General features: G+C 39.7%; 1 protein-coding gene and 1 long non-coding RNA gene across 9 annotated transcripts in view; one reads left to right on the forward strand and one right to left on the reverse strand.

Moving 5' to 3' along the window:
- The window catches only part of DROSHA (drosha ribonuclease III), a 120858-nt gene that overhangs the window by 18056 nt on the left and 79256 nt on the right, over positions 1-23546 (forward strand). For 7 of the 8 annotated variants that reach the window (XR_013378721.1, XM_077896349.1, XM_077896347.1 and 4 more), the window contains 6 exons: positions 1447-1588; positions 3249-3403; positions 6326-6406; positions 13376-13462; positions 16131-16217; positions 22001-22072. Coding sequence is in view for 7 of the 8 variants with exons in the window: in XM_077896349.1 (XP_077752475.1) it covers positions 1447-1588; positions 3249-3403; positions 6326-6406; positions 13376-13462; positions 16131-16217; positions 22001-22072 (624 nt within the window). In the remaining variant the exon portion in view is untranslated. The remainder of the gene's footprint in view (positions 1-1446; positions 1589-3248; positions 3404-6325; positions 6407-13375; positions 13463-16130; positions 16218-22000; positions 22073-23546) is intronic. The other variant, XM_077896350.1, reaches the window with a different exon arrangement.
- LOC144313042 (uncharacterized) overlaps positions 10320-23546 on the reverse strand; it is an 80837-nt gene continuing 67610 nt past the window's right edge. The window contains exon 3 of the long non-coding RNA XR_013378722.1: positions 10320-12350. This is a non-coding gene — a long non-coding RNA (uncharacterized LOC144313042). The remainder of the gene's footprint in view (positions 12351-23546) is intronic.

The raw sequence follows: 23546 nt of genomic DNA on the forward strand, positions 1-23546 counted from the left end.
GCCTACTTTTCCTGAGACCAGGAATTTTCTACTCCCAATCATGGTTCTTTTAGCAAGGAAGAAGAGGAGAATGGCTGCTATGGATATTATTTTTAAAATAAAATTGAAGATACAGAGGTTCAAAGAGTTTAAACAGGCACAGGTGTTTTTCTTTTTTTTTTTTTTTTTCTTTTCTTCTATTTTTATGGATGTATTAAAACTGGTATAGAAGGAAGGCTAATAAACCTGAAACCCAACATTTGCCTTTGTGTTTTGTCATCTGGTGCAGAGCTGGCAAGGATGTCAGCTATCCTAGCTTTGCCAGTGTCAGTAATGAGGGGAGCTTCAAAAAAGCAATTACTCTCTTTTGGATTAACTGCAGATTTTATGATTTGCTTTAATTTGCTTTTTATGTTTGATAGGTCTGGTTCTTACATTTTGAAAATTACTAAGTTGAAGAGTATGGGCATTTAAAGTGATTTCAACCTGGGAAGAGAGAGTGGGGGGAGAGTGGAGAATTTCCTCTCAGAATGCATTGTAGAACTCTGTAGAGTGTGTGTGTGTGTCCATCCCTGGGTGTCTGGGGTAGTATATATGTATATGGGGAGATGTAGAAGATTTTTTTTCGTTTTTTTTTTTTCTTTAATTAAATATTTTATATATTTATTTTGAAAGAGAGAGTACACAAGTGGGGGAAAGGGCAGAGAAAGAGGGAAAGAGAATCTCCAGCAGACTCCATGCTCAACTTGCTCTCATGACCCTGAGATCATGACCTGAGCTGAAACCAAGAGTCAGGCACTTAACTGATTGAGCCACCCAGGTGACCCTGTCTTGACATTTTAAATGCTACCAGGGTGTTTCTTTTTACACATTTTTTTTTAATTTAAGTATAATTGACAGTGTTACATTAGTTGTAGGTGTACAACATAGTGATTCAACATGTCTCCTTTACGCTATGCTCACAAGTGTAGCTACTACCGTCTATCACCATGCAATGCTATGACAGTGTCATGGACTATATTCCATATGCTGTGCCTTTTATTCCTGTGACTTCTTCATGCCTAAGGATATTTATTTTTGATCATTGTGGTTAATGTGGAAGATAGACTCTCAGTGATTTTTAGTAGCAGAGAAGTGCATGTTCCCTAGGAGAGTGTGGGGTATCATGAATTCTTGGGGAGGGGTCATGATTTATTTTGTCATATCAAAAGGACATACATGAACAGTTCTTAATATTTCTCAGTATTAGCAAAGTACATGTTCTTGAGGATTGTGTTAGCCTTAAATGTTGTATGTGATTCAGGACACCATTGACAGTATTGGGAATTTTGTTTTTAAATGTTTGGTTAAATCGAAGAAAATGGTATCTTGGATGTTACAAATCTTTGATTATTTATGAGGTCGTATGTCTCTTTGGTATGACTGTTATTAATGAAGTTCCTAATATTGATCCTTTATTTTTCAAAGGGAGATTCTACTGTGGTTGGAACAAGTAGGCTTCGTGACTTATATGACAAATTTGAGGAAGAACTGGGGAGTAGGCAAGAAAAGGCCAAAGCTGCTAGACCTCCGTGGGAGCCTCCCAAGACAAAGCTAGATGAAGATTTGGGTGAGTCAGAAGTTCTTAGACCAAGACCCTGTGCTCTTGTTATTGCTTAAACCTTGACTTTGGGGATATGTTCTTGAGAGTCTCACATTGAAATTTCCTCTTTTTCTTTTTCTTTTCCTTAATTATGGTCAGCAAAATATATAACAATGGAACTTTGTCTTTTTGTTCTTATTTTTCCTTGATTACATTCAGCAAAATAGATCTCATTTGCAGGGCATGTTAACAGTTGTGTCCCTTGTAGAATTGTCCAGTCTTCAAATGAGGAGAGACCGTAAGTGTGGCCTCCCCATCAAAAGCAGGAGCCTGTTCCCTGTGCCTCAGGCCTCTCATGGACAGACATTCCCTGTAGCCCTCTCCACTGCTGGGGAGCCCTTGCTTTGATGAGGAAACACCAGCGCTAGGCCAGTCTGATTGAAGGTTTCTTTCAACTCACATGGATAGTTTCTGTAACTTTTTCATATGGTGGTCTATTTTTTCACAAGTATTCTGAGGTTCCAAGTAGATGCTAAGGTCTTTTAGGGTAGAAACTGCTGTCCTAACTTTGCAGCCCCTAGCAGAAAGCCATCCACAGATGAGGCATTCCCTGTGCCTTTTCTGTGTTTTCTGTCCCTCATCTGCCCTCCTTCATTATGTCTCCTGACTGAGAGGCAGTGTCCATGGTGGGCAAAAGCACTGATAGGACCAGCTGGCCTGGGTTCAAGTCCCTGTTCTGCCACTTGGTATGTGACCTTGGACAAATGATTTAATCTCTCCATGTCTTTTCTCATCTGTAAAAGAACAAAGACTGTAGCATCTATCTCATGCAGTACACTATAAAATCCAACTAGGTAAGGCTTGGGTTTTATTACTGTACTATACTATATTACTTAGGTTTAACCTAAGTTCTAGGTCTGTTTTAAATTGTGGTAAAGTACACATAACACAAAATGTACCATTTAACCATTGTTTAAGTATACAGTTCAGTGGTATTGAGACCATTTACATTGTTGTGTAGTCTTCAGAACTCTTTTCATTTTGCTCAACTGAAACTCTGTACCTGTTAAACAACTCCCCAGTCCCTCTTTCTTCTAGCCTTTTTCTACTATGCTGGTCGGTGGAAAAATCACTTTTTGCTCACCAATTTCCAGAGAAGCACACCAGCATCCTACATCATTCTACTTTCTGTTTCTATGAATATGAGCTCTCTAAGTACCTCATAGAAGTGAAATCACACGGTATTTGTCTTTTTTGTGACTGGGTTACATCAGTTAGCAAAATTCTCAGTCTGTTTTTATCCAGTCACTTCCGAGGACTAAAATCTTTTGCTACCACGGAGAGAAAAAAACTTAAATTCTTCAGTCTGGTATTCAGAGCCTTCAATCTGGCTTTCATGACACTCGAACTCCATACCTCCTGGTATTTTTCTGTGGGGCCTTTGCTCTAGCCATTATCCCTGTGCTCCTCTCTCCATGCTTTTGCCTGAGTGCTTTTTGGTCTTTTTCCAAAACTCTTTGTTTTCATTGCTTCCTTAACTAGATTGTGACTTAGCTCTCTGGGCTGTATTATTTTCATGATACTGCTCAGCAGAGTGCTTGGTGCGGAACAGGCACCCAAATGTTTGTTAAAAGAATAAACAATTGTGAATTCCTTCATCTACACTCTTTCCCCTGACCTCTATTAGAGAGTTCCAGTGAATCTGAATGCGAGTCTGATGAGGACAGCACCTGTTCGAGCAGCTCAGACTCTGAAGTTTTCGACGTCATTGCAGAAATCAAACGCAAGAAGGCCCATCCTGACCGACTTCATGATGAACTTTGGTACAATGACCCAGGCCAGGTGCGCATGTTTTTATGTCGTGTTCTTGCTCTGAAGGTTACAGACCCACACATCACATTTATTACTGTAGGCTCAGAAGATGCATGTTGGCTGGTATGAAAACTGAATTTTACTCTAAGGTTGTGTGTCATTTCTCGGAGCTTATTTCTCTTCAGCTTCAGAGTTTGGCACCAAAGCATAAGCACCAGAGCAACTGTCTCTTGAATCATGTTTGACGACGTTTGTAAATTCTGTGTTAGGGAGCAGAATAATGGTGCTGCCTCATTAAACTTGCACTAAACGGAAGGAGACAAATGGTAGGCTGAGGGAGAGAGCACTTGTAGGTCCTTTTAAAAGCAGTTCATCTGGAAGGCATCTTGCAGCATTATAGTAAACAATGTCTTAAGTCCAATAAGGCTTTAGGTTGCTTAGTTGATAATAGTCACAACTCGTTGTAAGTTCTGTTCCTTGTTAAGCAGTTTTGAGCTAATGATGTCATAGCTGGACATAATCATTTTTATTTTTACTTACTGCTTTATTACGAAGTAACAATATCAAATAGTATCTTTATAAAAGATTTGTTTTCTACAAATATACAATACATATAAAAAATAGTACTTTTAATGCATATGAAGTTATTAACCATGATAAAACAAACACCTATAAAAAGGTAATATAAAACATACTTTGTAAATAAATGCATACTGTTTTATATTAATTTGAATGCTTTTCTGGTTCTTGTTAGATGACAGCTATCTGAGTGGCTTTTTTCTTTAGAACTAATATAGTTGGAATGCCTGATAGAAATGTATTTTGTGGTGCTTTTTGCTCTTGGAATTGAGCAGAAATGTTTAATAATTGTGACTGCATTTTGAAGCTTACTTTGTGTTATTAACCATGCATATGATCTCTTTAAACAGCTTTAGTGAATTACAATTCACCTAATACGCAATTTACACACGTAAAGTGCACCATTTCAGTTTTTTTTTTTAAAGTGTAGTCACAAGATTTCACAGCCATGATCACAATTTAATTTTAGAGCACTTTTGTTTCCCCTAAAAGAAATCCAATCCTCTGTCCATTAGTTGTCACTCCCTTTGCCCCGTATGTGGTCTTTTTAACACATTGTTCTATCAAGAAGCCTGTCCCTTGGTTTCTGTATGTTCTTATTTTTATTAGAGATTTACAAAGGCCTTCTATGTAGTCTCACCATTCTGTTCACTATATTTGGTTTGTATCCTCTGTACAGTTGTGCCTTGTAAAGGGTGAACCTGCACTGGGGCTGAGACCCTGGTAAAAGGCAGGAATGTAGGATGTTGGTGTGCTTCTCTGGAAATTAGTGAGCAAGAAGTGATTTTTTCCACTGACCAACATTGAGGAGAGTGTGTTGTGACTTTTAAGTGAAGCCCATCACAACTCGGTTTGCCAACTGTTACTTTGGATAATATCTTAATGTGATTTATTTTTTTTTTTAGGGAGCAGTGTTATCCCTTTGCTTGTGCTACCTGAAGCTTTACATTTCCCAAAAGGATAACGAAAGTTATTGTTTTTCACTTTTAATATTTCTTTTCGAAGTTTTATTGAGACATTTTATTAGATATGAGTTATAAATCCCTAGAACTTTAAGGGAGCATGTTGTGTTATGTGTTACGTAACACATACATATATATATATATATATATATTTTTTTTTTTTAATTTTATTTATTTTTGATAGTCACACAGAGAGAGAGAGAGAGGCAGAGACATAGGCAGAGGGAGAAGCAGGCTCCATGCACCGGGAGCCCGATGTGGGATTCAATCCCGGGTCTCCAGGATCGTGCCCTGGGCCAAAGGCAGGTGCTAAACCGCTGCACCACCCAGGGATCCCCCATATATATATTTTTTAATTAGTACAAAGAAAGTGAGAAATGGAACTATACTTTTCCATTCTCCACACTGATGCTCTAGTCTGTGTTTTGATTCAGTACTACCATTTGTTTGGAATAAACTCATGCAACTGGCTTTTAAGGCCCTTTATGATTTTGACCTCAGTTCTGCTTCTTTGGTCTTCTTGCTCACATAAATGATCTGTTCTGTTTAGATGGGTATCATGTCCCTAGAGCAAAACATAGGCTTTCTTCCTTTCCTTTTTTTCTCATGCCTGTGCCTCGCGTGGAGTAGCTATTACCTTCTTTTCCTGTCCTCTTCTGCCCTTCACATTTGTTTCTTTAAAGCCAGTGGTTTTATATTGCCACGTGGACTCTTTTTCCTTAAATTACTAAGTATGTTATTTGCATGTTATTTGTCCTGTCTAGAGTAAATATTCCTTGAGTATATGGACCCTGAGTTAGCAGTCATCTTTCTACCCAAGAGGCATCCAGGAATTATTCAGTCATTTTATCATGTGGATGGAGTTCATGGCAGTAAAACAAATTCAGGTGAAAAAACAGACATTGACTCACCTGATTAGCATTGAGTTTCTCCGCTTTAGTAACATTTTTTTTTTTTTTTATTCCTCTCTGCTTTAGATACCTTTAGGTTTCTCTTTTGGAAACATTTAATCTGCGGGTCACCTTCAAAGCATTCTCTGTGTTCCTTCAGGGTATAAAATATGCTTTTCTTTTGTGAAAGAGTCATTTTTTCTGAAATAAGAAATGGGAGAAACTCACTGGAAAGTGGTAAGGGAAGACGGGGGCAAACGGTATACCGACATTGATATTTTCTGCTTGGCTGCACAAATAACTTGGGAATCCACCGTTGTCATACGGTTTCCCTTTATCAGACAATATAGACAGTCTGCAGCTTTATTGGTTTTGGAACATCCGTTTAATCTTCTAACCGTGACAGCCTCTTCAGAGCTCTCATACTCATGACATTAAAACCCACACAGTTTCTGAGGCCTCGTCGTGCGTGGTGTGGATTTTCCCCCCAATAAAAAAGAATTACATTCTGTTTCTGACAGATGAATGATGGGCCACTCTGCAAATGCAGCGCCAAAGCAAGACGCACAGGAATCAGGCACAGCATTTATCCTGGAGAAGAGGTAACTCATTTGGGTTATTATATTTGTAAGTGCTGAGAAGCCAGAAGTAGACAGATGCTGTTACTGTTCTTTCCCCATAAATGAAATAATACCATTGAAATAGTCTTTTTATCTTCCCTAATAGTCTCCGTTACTGATAATTGGAGAAGAGTGCTTCGGTTTTTGAGGGTGAGGTGGGGAATGTTATAAAGGAAACTTTAACAAGTTTTGGAAGATATACTGTTTAAAGTAGGCAGAGTGTGTTTGAGGGGTTTTATTGTTACTTTAAATACCTTAAAACTGTACATAGAGTAATTTTTTCATGCCTTTATTATAAATGGTTATGAATTAACCTGGAAAAATGATTTTATTAAAATACTGTAAGACACATATTCTTTTTCTGTTGGGGCATGTAAGCTATTGTCTTTGTTAGTCTGGTCCCTACTAAACTGTGAGTGGCACATGAATGATTTCACCTGTGTACCCCATCCCCTGGTTTATCGAAGACACTCCAAATATATTTGACTAGATAAGTTGAATACTTTTTATCATTGAGTTATATGTAACTGCTCCCTTTCAGTTATTTTCCTTCATTTCCCCCCCTGCTATCTTTTCTCTGTGTGTTATTCTTATTTGTCCCAGATTATCACTTAATGATTTAGCACATTCTGTTTGTTTGCTTATTTATTTATTTATTAATTAAAGATTTTACTTATTTATTAGAGACAGAGAGAGGGAGAGAGAGAGAGAGGCAGAGACACAGGCAGAGGGAGAAGCAGGCTCCATGCAGGGAGCCGGATGTGGGACTCAATCCCGGGTCTCCAGGATCATGCCCTGGACTGAAGGCGGTGCTAAACTGCTAAGCCACCGGGGCTGCCCCTCTGTTTAAACATAGTATTTGTAAGCCCTTAATTTCTATGTAAAATTGTTTGAGACCATAACAATAAGGAGAATAAAGACTATGAGGCAGTGATGGATATTTTTAACTACTTCCTTACTTTTACTTTGGCTTTGAGTGTCAGCAAGTGTAGCAATGAACTGTGTGACAGGATCTGCACCTTGTGAGCGTCCACACCTGTGCCACAAGTGGGGCTCTCTGAAAGCAGGTGCTGTAGAGTTTGCAGTATGACATGTTTTGTAGGGATTAGGCAAGAAGAGAGTGGAGGCAGGATTGAGCAGAGGGAAAAGTCCCCGAGACAGGTCTCATAAAGCTGGAATTATTGGAACTATCTTGTATCAGGCTGGCATAGCCTTCACACCTCCTTTGCCCTCTGTCTCCAAAGCAGGCTGCCCTGGGAAGGACATGGTCTTGGGGAAGGGGCTCTGTAGTAGAGGCTGACCTTGAAGGAGCCGGTGGCTGTAGGCTGTCTACTTTCCCTATAGTTACACAGCAGGCCCTTCCTTGAAGGAAGATCTGGATGGCTTGCTGGCTGAGGACTGGTGAGAGGCAAACCCATACTCAGAGTACATGTTTATTCCTGTGAGAGCAAACTTGTGGCCCTTTCAAGATAGATGGGGCATATGTAGTCAACTACTACTAAGTAGCAGGTTGGTCTCCTCAAGAAATGGTGCCATTTTGGGGGGCCCATCATTGGTCATTGTTGATGGCCTGTTAGATGTTCAGTATTGGCGGGTGGCTTAGCCAGCTTAGCCTTGATAAGTCAGATCCATGCTGTTGGGCTCATGTGAAGCCTCCATCTGTGCTACTGTGGCCACTTCATTCATGTGCCCAGATTGTCAACTCTGAGTAGCTGATGATTGAGGCTGGCTGACCCCAACTGGCTGAGTCATTTTGTCAGTGAGATTTAGTACCTCTTCTGTGGTGTGTGCCCGCCAGTGTACACCCACATGTGATAGAGATTGTTGCGTTCACTCCCGCTTGTTCACCCACATGTCTACTCCAAGACCTTTTGTTAAATTTTATTTTTTAATTAAAAACATTTTTAGTAATCTCTGACACCCAATAATGGGGCTCAAACCCACAACCTCAAGATCAAGAGTCACATGCTCCACTGACTGAGCCAACCAGGCACCCCTACCCCAAGACCTTCTTATCCCTGATCTTCCAATCTTTTTCCTTCTAGGCCTCTGACCAGCTGGCATGGCCACTTGCTTCTGCCATGAGTCCATCTATATTCTAACCTCAGGCTACTTCTCTTTCCACACAAAGTGGATGACCAGGTACATTGCCTGAAACTCTGCTCATTGGACAGACTTCCCTCATTGCTGTCTTTCAAATTCCTCCTGGAATGAGGCTGCAGCACAGTCCATCTTCAGCTTGCTCCCCCATCCCTGACTGACTCATTTGCAAACCAAGCTTGGGCTTTTCCCTCTGCTTTCATCCTTCTATCCTTGGTCATCAGCTGAGGGAGGGTGCTGGTGCCACAGTGGTGGGCCACCTGCTCATGCAGCTTGTCTGTGCCTGCTGCTCCAATGTGTGCCTGATTCTGGATGTACAACCTCCATCTTATGATGGATTGTTGCTGGTCCCTTCCAAACTTCCAGCTGGGTGAAACCCACAGAACCCAGCTTATGATGGACAGTTCAGCCTTAGGCCTGTTTCTGTCCCTTGGCCATGCCTTCCATATCTACCAGGGCCCAGTAGCACACTGGTTGTTTTTCAGAGGCATATAATTCTTTACTATAGATGGCATGGCTTTGCTCCAGAACACTAGATACCAGCATTGTAATTCTCCCAGTATGGCCACAGACTCCCCTCTGCATCTTTTCCCACCAGCAATGTAGGATTTGCTGAATTATATGGCCTCTGCAGCAGGGCTGCTTGCACTATAGCTTGGAACCACAGAAGCGGATTTCTCACTTGAGCCATACTGACAGCTAGAAGCCTTGTGCAACACTCTATTAATGAGCTGGAACAATATTCCTAGGTGGGGGCTATACTGCCCCCCAAAGAGGCCTGCCTAGTGTTGTGCTTTCTTCTTCATTGTAGGAGGTGGAAGATGCAGTGATTTGTCTTTTACTGTGGACTAATGTCTTGGCACTCAGATCACTGGCTCATAAAAATGGTGTGGCTGGGGTAAGCCCCTGAATCTTTGTAGGGTTTCTTTTTCACCCTTGGGAGCATGTGTGCTTTTTCAAGACTTTTAGTTTGATAAACATAATACCACAGATGCAGTGGAGCGTTAGAATGTTCTGCAGTATGTCCAGAAGGTCAAGAGCTCCTTGGGCTGTTGGGACAGTGAGTGGGGGAGTTAAGACAACCTGGCAGCAAAACTGTAGATGTTGTCTTTTCTCTGTGAATGAGCATAGAATGTGAACCATTTCTTATCCTCATTCTGATTGGGATGGAAAAGAATACATTTAGCAAATCAGTTGCTGTATACTTTGTACCTGAAATCATATTACTCTAAACTGTAGCACCTGGCACAGCTGGTGCAATCAGAACTACTATTTGGTTGAGCTTGTGGTAGTTTGTAGTTATCCTATAGGATCCCTTTAGATTTTCTTTTTTCCTCCCAGAAGCCAGATTGTTGAGTTAAAGATAGGTAAAGACTGTCACCCCTGTGTCTTTTGGATCCTTAAGGACGGCACTAATCTATACCATTTCCCCAGATCCTGGTTTTGATGCCTCTGTCAGGGATGGTGGTAATTTTGGTGGCTTCTACTTGAGCTTTCCCATATGATGACTCTTACTCCATAGAACAAGGACCCAGTGTGGGGTGTTGCCACCTACCAATTTTGTCAATTTCAGTGAAACATTTTGGAGACAAGGGGAAATGCCTGCTGAGCAGATCTGTAGACTCAGTGGACCTACTGTAAACCAGACCTTGACTGAGATTCCTTTTTTTTTTAAACCTTGGCTTTGTATCACTCTAATGTGTACCGAGGTGATGTATCAGTCTCTTCCGAGTATTAGTGTTGATTCAGATGCTGTATCTGATACTCCTTTTTTTTTTTTTTAAAGATTTTATCTCTTTATTCATGATAGACAGAGAGAGGCAGAGACACAGGCAGAGGGAGAAGCAGGCTCCATGCCGGGAGCCCGATGCGGGATTCGATCCCGGGACTCCAGGATCGCGCCTTGGGCCAAAGGCAGACGCCAAACTGCTGAGCCACCCAGGGATCCCCTGTATCTGATTCTCCTTAAACACTCTTTGGTTCCCCTTTCCCCGGTGTACAGTTTTTTTGGTAAATGGCCATAGGGCCCTTTGGGGAAGGACAGGGTTGTCGAGACTATTTTTGCTTGTAATGGTATTGCAGGGCCTTTTTTACTATAGGGCTGGAACTGGGAAAGGGATCATGACTTTAACCTGCCTTCAGCCCCTTGGTTAACCATTCTTAATGTCTTCTGTTGGTACAAACTAAGTATTACTCGTCAGCTTTTCGGTTATCTTACCTAAGGATACTGTGTTCTATTAACTACTTCCATGACTTTTGTGGGCCAGACCTCTATAGTTGCCTCTTTGATCTTGCTGGTTATAATGATAGTGTGAGATCTGGCTTCTAGCAGTTAGTCCCATCATCTTACCTCCCTTATTTTCAGAGTCCTGTCATCCTCATTGCTATCAGCAAGCTCTGCTCTCTGACCCCCTTTTTTACGGTTGGCCCTGGCCTGCAGAGGAGACCACCACTGACCTTCCTAGTGAGGCTGGTGTCCCTTCACCAGCACATTTCTTTTGGCCCCTAGGAAATGGCCTTTGGCATCTCCTCTGGGCCTTCAGTTGAATATGATATGATAATCTGGTATATTTTTCAGTCATAGATATTGTATCCATTCTAATGTGCTCACTTCCTGACTCTTTGAATTATTTCCTCCTCTGTCATGGCAGTTTGGGTATTTTAACTACACTCATGTGGGCCATTGCTTTTTCATGCTTTCAGGAGACATCTTAATAGGGAGTTCGTGGTATCTGGTGTTCTTGAATCCTGAATGCTCGCTAGTCAATAAACTCTTCCCTAACCACTTTTATGTTCTGGCCCTTTTTGGTCAAGCACTCTCAGCATCCAGTCTTGTGCAGACTCCTGCTGCTGGCACATGCTGGCCAGTTCTTGCAGCTCCTTTGGGATATAATCTCTCTTGGCAGCACCTCCCCTGCTGGGTTATGCTGTGAAGTGACCCTAATTATAAATCTGTTGGCCAGGAGGGGAGTCTGGTTGTGGGGAGGCAGTGTTGCCTTGCCAGTGTTCTGTGGCCTTGAGACACAGGTAAGTGATCACCCCTGATAGATAGGATTGGGCCTCCTCTGAGGAAGTGGAGGGTTTTAAGGAGTCTAGGCGCTTAAAAACCTGTATGTCCTCTCAGGTTTCTAGGTCCCATCCCTTGGCATACAGATCTACCCTGGTTGGCCATTAATTGTCTCTAAGATCTACCCATCTCTGACCCTGGGCTTGGTCTTGGCACTCTCGGATTGATGCTGCAGGGGACAGCTTCTTTGTGTGCCTCCAGTGGTCTGTCTGGCTTCCAGTTGCCTTTCTTCTCCTTCTGTTACAGTTCTGTGGAGCAGTGGTTCTTCCAAGTGTCTGCTTCACCTGGGAACTCATTAGAATAGGTTCTCAGCCTGCCTCATCTGCTGAATGAGAAACCCTGGGGGTGGTGAGCAAAACATCTGAGATTTAGCAAGCCCTCCAGTGGTTTCAAGGCACACTAAAGTTTGAGGGGCATGCTAGATCATCAGTGGTGCTTAGCAGTCGCCATCTATCCTGTTACCCTCATAGGGCCCATTTTCTCGTAGTCTTAAATACCTGGTACACTGCACTTGCTTCCACTGGTACACCCTCCCAATTCACCATCTTTGAAAGTTTTCACTTGGTCTGCCATCTGGTGCCAGGGACTCCACCTATCACCATGAGGGGGTCCTCATTGCCAGCAGGTGGTAAGTGATTTGGCTCCAACATCCTGTGTCATTCTGCTTTCTTGAATCATTCCTGGAGCTACACACTGGATTCTCCAGAAGCAGATGCTAAGATGAAGTTTGGGTGCCTGATGTTTCTTAGGGATCTTCACCTGTGAGAAGAGGAGTGTGTAAGCAAGACTGGACATAGGGATTAGGTAGTTGAGCTGTGAGTCAGCCCAGCAGAGCCCCGGTCAACCTGGTGGTGATCCAAGGAAGAAGAGCAAAAAAAGCATCAGTTTCTGTCCTCTTTTTCCCATCATGAAACTTCACGCATATTTTATTCTGCGCCCTCTTATGTGTCCTTCATTTCTGGTCCCTTCTATTTTTACTCAGTTTATTTGATCCTTCCACTGTTTTTGTTCCCCCTATCAAAACCTGCTTTTACTTTTCAGATTTTTTTTAAAGAGTTTTATTATTTATTTACTTGAGAGAACAAGTTAGAGAGAGAGCACAAGTGGAGGGAAGGGGCAGAGTGAGCGGAGAAGCAGACTCCCCGCTGAGCAGGGAGCCCGATGCGGGACTCAATCTCAGGACCCCAGGATCATGACCTGAGCCAAAGGCAGACTATTAACCAACCAAGCCACCCAGGCGCCCCACTTGTGAGGTTATTTTTTTTTTTTCTCTCTCTTTCTCTTTTTAAAGATTTTATTTATTTGAGACAGAGAGAGAGAGAGGCAGAGAGAGAAGCAGGTTCCATGCAGGGAGCCCGATGTGGGACTCAATCCCAGGTCTCCAGGATCATGCCCTGGGCTGAAGGCGATGCTAAACTGCTAAGCCATCGGGGCTGCCCCCCCCCCCCCTTTTTTTTTTAAGCATTTGGGAGTTTAGCCACAGGTCAAGTATTGTGTTTTGTTACGAATAAAAGGAAGATAGTCATGGAAATTAAGATCCAGAAAGATCTTTATGTTGTCTGACCCCCTTGTATCACATGCACATGAGGGAAATGGTAGAGTCCTGGTGACCAGCTGGTTCTTTTTTTATTCATCTAGTTCCTGGTACTGCTTTTCTTACTGACCCGTGAAGGAACACACATAAAACCTCTCTTGTCAGATGCGAATTTAGAAATGCAGTTTGTTTTTAAATAAAAATATTTTGCTACTTGACTCTTAAACTCACTTTTATTTTTCTCCCTCAGGCCATCAAGCCCTGTCGTCCTATGACCAACAATGCTGGCAGACTTTTCCACTATCGAATTACAGTCTCCCCTCCTACCAACTTTTTGGTAAGTTCCTAACAAATCAGATTTCATTTATTTTAAAATATAAATAGGTTGGATATATACAAACAGGTTAAAAATGTGAATAGGTTCAATACTAATTCAGTTTTTAAATTTTCTTTAAAAATATTTTTATTTTTATGTTGATAAAACTGGCTTTTATCTTAATGACTTTTATTTTGCCTTCTCTCACTATACTGCTTTCTGTACCTTTTTGCAGGTCTGTTTTCAGTATCACATAGTAGCCACATTCATAACAGCCATGACTTCTAGAGCTATTCATTGGAACTATGGAGTTGGAAGAGTTACATTCACATCTCTTAAAAATCCTTGACTAGCTAATATATTACCTAGTCAACCAATCAAGAAGGTCTATTATATTTATGATAGTAATAATAATACCTAATATTTGTTGACTATGGTACCAGGCACTGCTCTGAATGTTGAACACGTATTCACTTATTTCTCACAACAAACTGTATTTCTCACTACGCAGATGAGGCAGCAATCTATGTTTTACGGATGAGGTTAAGTAACTTGCTTAAGATTATTCAGCTAGTAAGTGGCAGAGTGGGGATTTAAACCTTGGCAGTTTGACTGTAGTCCGCACAACTGTCTGCTAGTCTACCATGCTGTTAATCTTTCACAGCGCAAAATTGTTCTAGTTATTTCTATCCTCAAGAAATTTCTGTTTCAAATTTAGATGATTAGTAATTAAATATTTTAACAACTTTATCAAGATAGCATTCATATACCATAAAAATCACCCATTTAAAGTATATATTTCATGATTTAATTCTTTTCACAGAATTGTGAAATCATCACTGCAATCTAATTTTCGAACATTGTCATCTTCCATTCTCAAAAGAAACCCTGTACTCATTAGTAGCAGTCAGTTCTTTTGTATCCCTCAGCCTTCAACAACTGAGATACTTTCTTTCTCTATCATTAGCCTGTTCTAGATATTTCATATGAATGGGATCATAGAAAATGTGATCTTTTTAGCTTCTTTCACTCAGCATAATGTTTTTTAAGATTCATCCATCTTAGAACATATAACTTTATTCCTTTTCATGGCCAATTAATATTCCCTTGCATAAAAATACTGTATTTATCCATCTATTAAGTTGATAAACATTTGGGTGGTCTCCACTTTGGGGCTCTTATGAATAATGAATAATGCTGCTGTGAATGTTTGTGTAGAAGTTTCCATATGAATGTATGTTATCATTTCTCTTGGGTATAAACCTAGGCCTGGAGTTGCTGGATCATATGGTAACTCTGTATTTAATATTTTGAGGAACTACCAAATGTTTTCCAAAGTGGGTATACCTTTTGTCAGAAGTTCTTTTCATTATATTTAATTTACACTAGCTTTATTTAGAATTATTTAAATACAAAGTAACAGTAATACTGGCAAAACAACTAATGTACATGTGGGTGTTCTTTAGCATCCTCCTCCAGTTCTCATAAATATATAATGTTTAAAAGAATAATGTTCAACACCTGTGCTTAAAACTGTGTTTTTCAGGGCAGCCGGGTGGCTCAGTAGTTTAGCGCCACCTTGATCCCAGGGCGTGATCCTGGAGACCCAGGATAAAGTCCCATGTCAGGCTCCCTGCATGGAGCCTGCTTCTCCTTCTGCCTGTGTCCCTGCCTTTCTCTCTCTTTCTCTCTCTCTCTCTTCTCTTTGTGTCTCTTATGAATAAATAAATAAAATCTTTAAAGCAAACAAACAAAACTGTTTTTCAGGGTGCCTGGGTGGCTCAGTTGATTTAAGCATCTGCTTTCAGCTCAGGTCATGATCCTGGAGTCCCAGGATGGAGCCCCAAGTCAGCCTCCCTGCTCAGCAGAGAGTCAGCTTCTCTCTCTCTCTCTACCTCTGCCCCTTCTCCCACTCATGCACACACTCTCTCTCTTGCTCACTCTCTTTCACAAATAAATAAATGAAATCTTAAAAAAACCTCTTTTTTAGGTTGCCTATCTTGATAATTAGTTCCATATTTAGCATCTAGGATTAAAAATGATGGTATATAAGAATAGCATAAGGAAGAGAATCTTGGATGCTTAGATTAACATTTGTATGTTTTAATTATAAATTCAATTTTCAAATAATTAAGATTTTTGACATTATGTGGGAATTGATTTACCATATGTGGTGGGTGGCTTCCCCTTGGAGGTCCTGGGAAAAGAGCTGTGAGGGGTTGAGCCTCTGGCACCCTGAGTCCTTTCAGGGCCTTTCAGGCTGTTGTTAGTCTTGACTGTCATTATGCTGAGTCTTTTTCCACTTTAAGCTATTAGTTGACTGTGCTATTATCTTGTTCTTGTTAGGACTTTCATTAGTTCAGAATACAGTTCAGTAAGAATAGATCTGGTAGTGTTGTGGGATTAAATAAAACAAGTTCCTAGAAAATGAAGCCATATAGCCTTTTTCCCCTTTATCATACCCATAATAAACATTCTTGAAGGTATCAATATGTAAATATTACTGAAGCCAGAGAATTCCACCTAAAATTAAACTTTTATATAAAATTCTCCCTGGTGGTTTAGAAAAATGTTCACGGAGCCTATGGAGTCCATGCACTTCTCCCGTTGGCAACTTTGTGTTCTCATGGATTTTGGCACATGCAAATCATGTTATTAAATTCATTCTTTGTGTTTCTCTTGCTTTTAGACTGACAGGCCAACTGTTATAGAATATGATGATCATGAGTATATCTTTGAAGGATTTTCTATGTTTGCACATGCCCCCCTGACCAATGTAAGTATGTGCTAATTGGCTGGCTTTCTCCTTTCCTGTACCCTCTTCTTTCCCTTCATTCTTTGTTTCTGAAGTCAAAATAAATTTCTTTTCTTCTGACTTCTAAGTAACATTTACTTTGTGTCCCTCTGCATGAGCTGCAGGAAGTCTGAGGCAGCGTGTGTCAGGTGGGGGTGTGACATCTGTGCTAATGAGTCACAGGTTTGGTCCACATTAAATGGTGTAAGTAAACATGTGTCAGAATAGCATTTTGAGAGTGTGAAAGATTGAAAAAGAAAGATAAACTGTGGAATAATGTGTCAAAGCTATTTTGGGTTGGGTGTCCTTCAAAAGAAAGTTGGAAAGTTTTAAGGAGCAGCTATTATCTAGTGTCTGAGCAGTAGGAAAAGAGAGAGCTGTGTTCAAGACATTTGGAGTCTGCATTAATTTCCTACATTTCTCTGCTTTCGAATCCCAGGACTATGTTTTAAGAGATTTTGTCTGACATACAGATCTGTGATATTTTTATATAATATTTTATATTAAGCTTGCTTTGTTGGTAATTGGTTCAATGGAAGTTCTGTATCTGTGAGTCAAAATGTGCTGTCTCAAAGCTAACAGTCTTGGGAATTGTCTTACTTCTGTATTCTAGTTGGACATAGAGTAGAATTTGCTGGCAGCTCAGGAAGGGAGCAAAGCAGTATATTCAGTCTGTTTGAGAACTTGTGAAATTATAGCTGTGATGTATCTACATCAAAATACAGTGTTCTTTAATCCTTTCTGAATTGGTTATAAGAAATTACATCCACAGTTTAAAAAGTTATTTAAGTGCTGTTTGCTCAAAATGTGAAATTCTGTGTCATTGGAGAGTAAGGAATAAAATTATTGCCTGACCTTGTTCCTTTCTATCATTCTTTTTTTCTTTATAAGTAGACATGATTCTATAGTAGTGATACTATATTAGTGATACTAATTTAAAACAAATTGTTGGCTTAGTGTGATTTTCCTTATTCCACAGTATGTTTTATCTTGGAGAATTTTATTTAGAAGGTGATGACATTCTAAATATAAAAATAAAATTGTTTGATAATACATATTACATTTACCTCCAATGTGGACCATAATGTAGATAGGGGCATAATATTGGGCCATTCTTTTTTTAAGATATAATTGACATATACTATCATATTAATTCCAGGTGTACATACAATGTAATAATCTTTCAACATTTGTACGTAGTATGAAATGATGAAATGATCACCATGTCTAGTAACATCCATCACCACACGTAGCTACCAGTCTTTATGAAAAGGCACTACTAAGAGGTTTGAGTTTTGATGGTTCTTTGCTTTTTTTTTTTTTTTAAATGTCTCAGCCATTCAAACCCTTTGTTATACCAAACCTTGTAGTCTTGGACTGGGAAAGGCCATTGGAGGTCCTCTGGTCCAGCTCTTCCCACATAATGCATTTCTCTCTCTCTATTTTTTTCTTCCCCAGTGGGCTTGCAAATGTAAATAATTTGGTTACCATGAAAATCTTTATAATTATCTTACTTCTTATTTCCTTAGTAGTGATATAGATCTCATTTTAACTTTTAGGATCACCTTACTCAAAGGAGGAAAGCAGTGTGGCTTTAGAGAGACCAGGGTTTAAACAATAGTGAGGGGATCCTTGAGTGGTTCAGCGGTTGAGTGCCTGCCTTCAGCCCAGGGCGTGATCCTGGAGACCCAGGATCGAGTCCCGCATCGGGCTCCCTGCATGGAGCCTGCTTCTCCTCTGCCTGTGTCTCTGCCTCTCTCTCTGTGTCTCTCATGAATAAATAAATAAAATCTTTAAAACAAAACAAAAAATAAACAATAGTGAATTCCACTTACATGCTGTATGATTTGACATTTCAATCTTTATAATTCTTGATTTTCTTATCTGTAAGATAGAGGTATTAGTTGTAGCAATCTTACTGGTTTTTGTAAAAAATAAATGAGTAGACACATGAAAAGTGTCATGGTTTTTGGCGTACATGTTGTCATTTCTTCTTTTGGATAAGATGTCAGACCTGGGTTTGTGTCTTCTAATTCTTTTTTTTTTTTTTTTAACCAATTCTTAATATTTATGTGATTTTGGAGGAGTGATGCTTTGAGCTTTATTAAAGCCTGTCAGCACAAGGTTTGGCACTGAGAGGCTGCTAATGCTCAATTAATTGCAGTTGTTACTGTTATAAAATGAAAGATAGGACTGAAAATTCCTGACTCCACATATATTTTATATAAATACTCAAGTTCTTCAAATTTGAGAACTTCACTCTGTAATGAGAAGATAAGCCTCATCATTTATGTTAGAGATGTTGATAAAATAAATCGAGTTTTAAGCTGAATGTTGTATAGTTCATAGGGATTAGATCCATCAAAGGCCTCTTGAATTTGAAATAGCCTCCCAGAAAAAGAATTATTAAATCGCTTTACTGATCTGATTCATTTTCTTGCTAGAGAGAGCATAGCAGCAAGAAGGGCATGCAAATGATGGTAATGTTAGAATCTCAGCCAATCTAGTTCTAACAAGTTTTCTTAAGATCTTCTTGAATCGGAGTGGATTGAAAGCTTTGTTGGCTAAGTATAGAGCATTTGGGAGCGTTTTATCCTTTTATGTAGCGCATTTACTATGACTTAGAATACCTGATGTTATTAAGGACTTTGACAACATAACTAAAGTTATAAAGATACATGTATTATAACTGTATAATATCTTATCCTCCTCAAAAGCACAAGAAAACCCCTGCTCTTAGTTGGCTTTCCATTTCCAGTGGCCTCACTGCCCTGGATTTAGCCATTCAACACCTGGAAGTAGTAGAGGTAGAACGTAGAAGTTTAGGGAGGGTTTTTTTGTTTCTTTATGATAGGATGAATTAAGAGTTAATGTCAGTCGGTATTCAAACATGTTTTAAGAAATGGTAGGCATTTATATTATTTGATTGACCATTGATCTTGCAATAAATTGAGCTCACCATATGTAGAAAAAATGACAAATTCTCTTTGACACTTAGAGATGGAAGTTTGAATAGAAATGGAGATCTTGCTTTTCCAGATTTGTGTATCTCAGAAGGGCTCTGGTGGTATGGATAAGAGCCCCAAAGAAAATAAAATATATACAAAAGAAGAGCTCAAAGAAGGAATCCCAAGAAGGGATTTTAGTTGAAATGATCCAGGGGTAGGACTGTCCTTGCTTAAATCATCCAGCAGAGTTGCTTTTGTGCATGCCTGCCTCTTGACTTCCCAAGGGCTCTGGTCCTTTTCTCTTTTGGATGCTCTGAGTATTACAGTCTCAACTACAGTTTTTCCTTCTGTGCATCTTTGGATTCCCCCCCCCCCCCCCAAGTTGATGTTTGTAGCTATGACATGGCTCTGTGCTCCACTCACATTTCATATTGCCTTTTGGACATACCCACCTTGATGATATCCCCTCAAGTTCCTTACTGTCAGCCTATGCAAAACTGAACTTGTCCTCTTCCTCGTATATTGAATTTGAGGTACTTGAGGGACATCCTATGAATTTCTTTGTATTAATGACATTGTGATTTGTATTAATGTCATTAGGCTAGAAACTTTTCTCTCTTCTTCTCTATCAACTTCCACATCAGAATGGTCATTGTATATTTCAGTAACATCTTCTATGTTTAAAATTTGCCCTCTTGCTTCCAGTCTTTGTCTTTCGGCTTCTGGACTGTTTCATCAGACTCCATTCTGGTCTTCTGGTCTTTTGCCTTGCTCTACTATAATCCATTTCCATAGTGTTTACATACCAGCCCATCCAAAATGTAAACTATGATAGTCTCTCACTTAAAGTATTTGGGTGACTTCTCATTACCCTAAGGACAAGCCCATAATCCTTAAGGTGGTTAATATGTTTTTTTGTCTAGAGTCTCCTTGCTTCTATGTATTTCACTCCTGAACAGCTAAAAGACTTGGACTCCCCACAGCGCCTAAACATCGTTCTTTCCCAACTTTATTCTTCTGGATGACCTGGAAACTTATCTTTAAAGACTCAAATGTTAACTCCTACTTGGTTCTTTTGTACTTTTTACTTTTTTGTTTGCGTATTTGTTTTTAATTGCACTTAATACATTATATACATTATATTTTATTTATACTTATCTACATGCCTGTCTTCATCTTTAGATCCTTACCTTTTAAAAAAGGTAGGGGCTGTGGCTTGTTTTAGAGTAACTACACACCTAATGCAGGTTGTTAGCAAAGGATAGGTATTAAAAATATGAATAATACACAAATTGGTGACTCTCAAATATGTTTAAATGATTATAGGAATAAAGAACTTAAAAATAATAGTGGCCTTTGTGTATCACTTTAGTTCGTTTAAAACCCATTACCACGGGGATCCCTGGGTGGCTCAGCAATTCAGCACCTGCCTTTGGCCCAGGGCATGATCCTGGAGTCCCGGGATCGAGTCCTGCATTGGGCTCCCAGCATGGAGCCTGCTTCTCCCTCTGCCTGTGTGTCTGCCTCTCTCTCTCTCTCTCTCTCTCTGTCTATCATGAATAAATAAATAAAATCTTAAAAAAAGAAACCATTACAAGGTTGAAAATGGATTTTTTTAGTAAAGTGAATTATAAATTTCACTCAAATTAGCCATTATCCTTAAAAAAAAAAAAAAAAAAAAGACAAAGAAAAAAAAGAAAAATCACCAAAGAACTAACCTTCATTTCTGAGAAAAGGATTTCCAGTAGATGGCATTATAAGACTATTTTTGTTTTTCTTTTACCATTTCTTTTACTGGTAGAATTAAAGTTTCTTTCTTTCTGATTATTGTGGTTTGTAAAACCAATTACATCTATATAAAATCATCTTATGGACAGATTGGCCAGAAAAGCCTGCTTAATACATCTCTAGGCTTCCAAGTTTATTTTTTTTCTCCAGCTCGTCAGCTAAACCACTTGAGTAACCTCACACTTTCCCTCTCATTCCTTCCTTCATTGAAAAATACACTTATAGAAAACTTACTGTGTGTAGGCACTAGGCTAGTGTCTGATGACCAAACAAGATAGATGTAGATTTATTTCATCTGTGCCTGCCTTCATTTTCAAATAAACCTTGAGTATCCATATGTAATGAGAGGTGTATATTCTAGTGGCCCAGAGCCGTACCAAGAGTTTCTTAGATCGGCTACCTTAGACAAGATACCTGATGACACTGCCTTAGTTTACTCCTCTGTATAATAATTGTGCCTATCTCATGGGTGTGGTTTCATGAGCAACAGTATGTGAAGCAGCACAACAGTGCCTGGCTCGATAAGTGTTAACTGTTAGGATTGTTACTACCATGGTCTCTTTTGCTCCAGAGCCGAAAGGCAGCCCGAGTTGCGTGCATTTCAGTGACGTATGAGTCTATAAGTGATGGGTTGTCATCTTGTTATCCCTGATCTACTTGAAGAGCTAAAGATTTTGAAAGATTTAAAAAACCTGAGAAAAAGAAATCGTTAATTGTGATTTTATCAGTATTTTAGAGGTGCTATATTTGGTTTTAGTGAATTCTTATGTTTGTGTTGCTACTGCTGATACAGTTAATTAAGCACCAACGTTATGCAAGTTTCCTATAGAAGCTGGGCTAGCTGGGTTCATGCCACTAAAATCCAGCAGTTGTGGTCAAAGCTTCATGTACAGTACTGCTGGCAGCTTGGATTCAGGTGAAACTATCTCACTGGGTTCATGACCTTGTGGGTCAGATAGCAAATACCTATGCACTGTGAGCCTGCAGGAAGGTAGTGCAGAACTGAACTTCTCATTTTTATTGTTGCAGATTCCACTGTGTAAAGTAATTAGGTTCAACATAGACTACACAATCCATTTCATCGAGGAGATGATGCCTGAGGTAAGAGAAAAGATTATTCAGTGGCCTGATGTGGCTTGTTCTTTTTGTTTATTCCTCACTTATATCTTTAAAGCATTGAACCTGGCCAGCTTTGGCTATTTGCCATAGGAATGCCCCTAAAGAATGGTGTTCGCTGTTGAACGGGTCAGTGAGATATAGCTCTAGGAGCAAGATTAAAATTTGGGTCATTTTTCAACTTCTGTTGACCTATTTTTGACCTTATTTCTCCTCACGTTGCATCTGCTGATAGTAACTTTTACATCTGTTTCCATTTTGTTTTGGATGGGGGGACAGATTTTGGTTACTGGTCGTTATCCGAGGGGAAATTAGAACAGTGAAACCAAATCTGATAGCTGTTGGAATAATCTTATTCATTATCTCCAGTGACAAGATCAATGCTTGGTTCATTTTTCTTCCCCATATATTTACATATTTTTCCTAATTGTTTTTCATTGCGGATGCTCAGCAGCAGATTTATCTAAATATATGCAAGAAGTTTAAAATTCCAAAGCAAGATTAATGTGAATCTCAGAATGATTCATTGCCCGATCTTGAATTTAGTGGTGTCAACAAATCACACGAAGAAATAACAACTAGACAGCAAAGAAGCTTGTGCACTTAACATTTGTGGAATCGGGGTCGATTTCCTGAGCCCCTGGCTCTTCTTGCAAACCTTGTTTAACAGTGAAGCTCTGTCATGGGCAGTGGAGCACTGAGGGGGATTGATGAGCATGACACACGTGCTTAGTGTGCACCTGTTTCACTCTGAGCTAGTCCTGGTAATTCTAGCTGTCCTTCAAAAAGAATTAAAGAGAAAGGGCCACCCCTTCATTCTCCAACTTAGAAGGGCTTCCTTTTGATTTTTAAGGTCATAAGCCTTCATTTGCTATTGTAGAAGTTGATGACTTTTGGCGTGATCTCACACAGGGTGATTTATGGATCCTAGGCAAGACAAGTAGGAGGAAGAATTATGAGACAGGTCTCACTTGTAAACATATCATCTGTTAAGCTTGTTTACAGGAGGAATTTTGGTACAAAGTTTTGTGGTTTTTCTTAGCCCTATATTCACCTTCATTAAGAATTTGAACTTTTTTGGCAAAAGACCTCTTTTTATTAGTGATTCTGGGTATGTTTGAAGGATGGGGGTGAGCAGGGGTGGGGAGGGGGAGATAAACCTGCCAGTGTGTGTACACGTGTGTACGTGCATGTGTGCTTTGAATTAATAAAAAAATCCCCAGGAGATTCTGAGATTTAATTGCCTAGAAAAATATAATGAGATTTTAATTTTTTATTATTTTTTAAAGGTTTTTTTAATTTATTCATTTGAGAGCGGGGAGAGACAGAGCGGAACAGAGTAGGGGGGAGGGCCAGAGTGAGGGAGAAACAGACTCTCTGCTGAGCAGGGAGCCCAACATAAGGCTTGATCCCAGGACCCTGAGATCGTGACCTAGCTGACGGCAGATATTTAACTGGT

This window comes from Canis aureus, chromosome 4, assembly GCF_053574225.1.
Source record: "Canis aureus isolate CA01 chromosome 4, VMU_Caureus_v.1.0, whole genome shotgun sequence".
Lineage (NCBI taxonomy): Eukaryota > Metazoa > Chordata > Mammalia > Carnivora > Canidae > Canis > Canis aureus.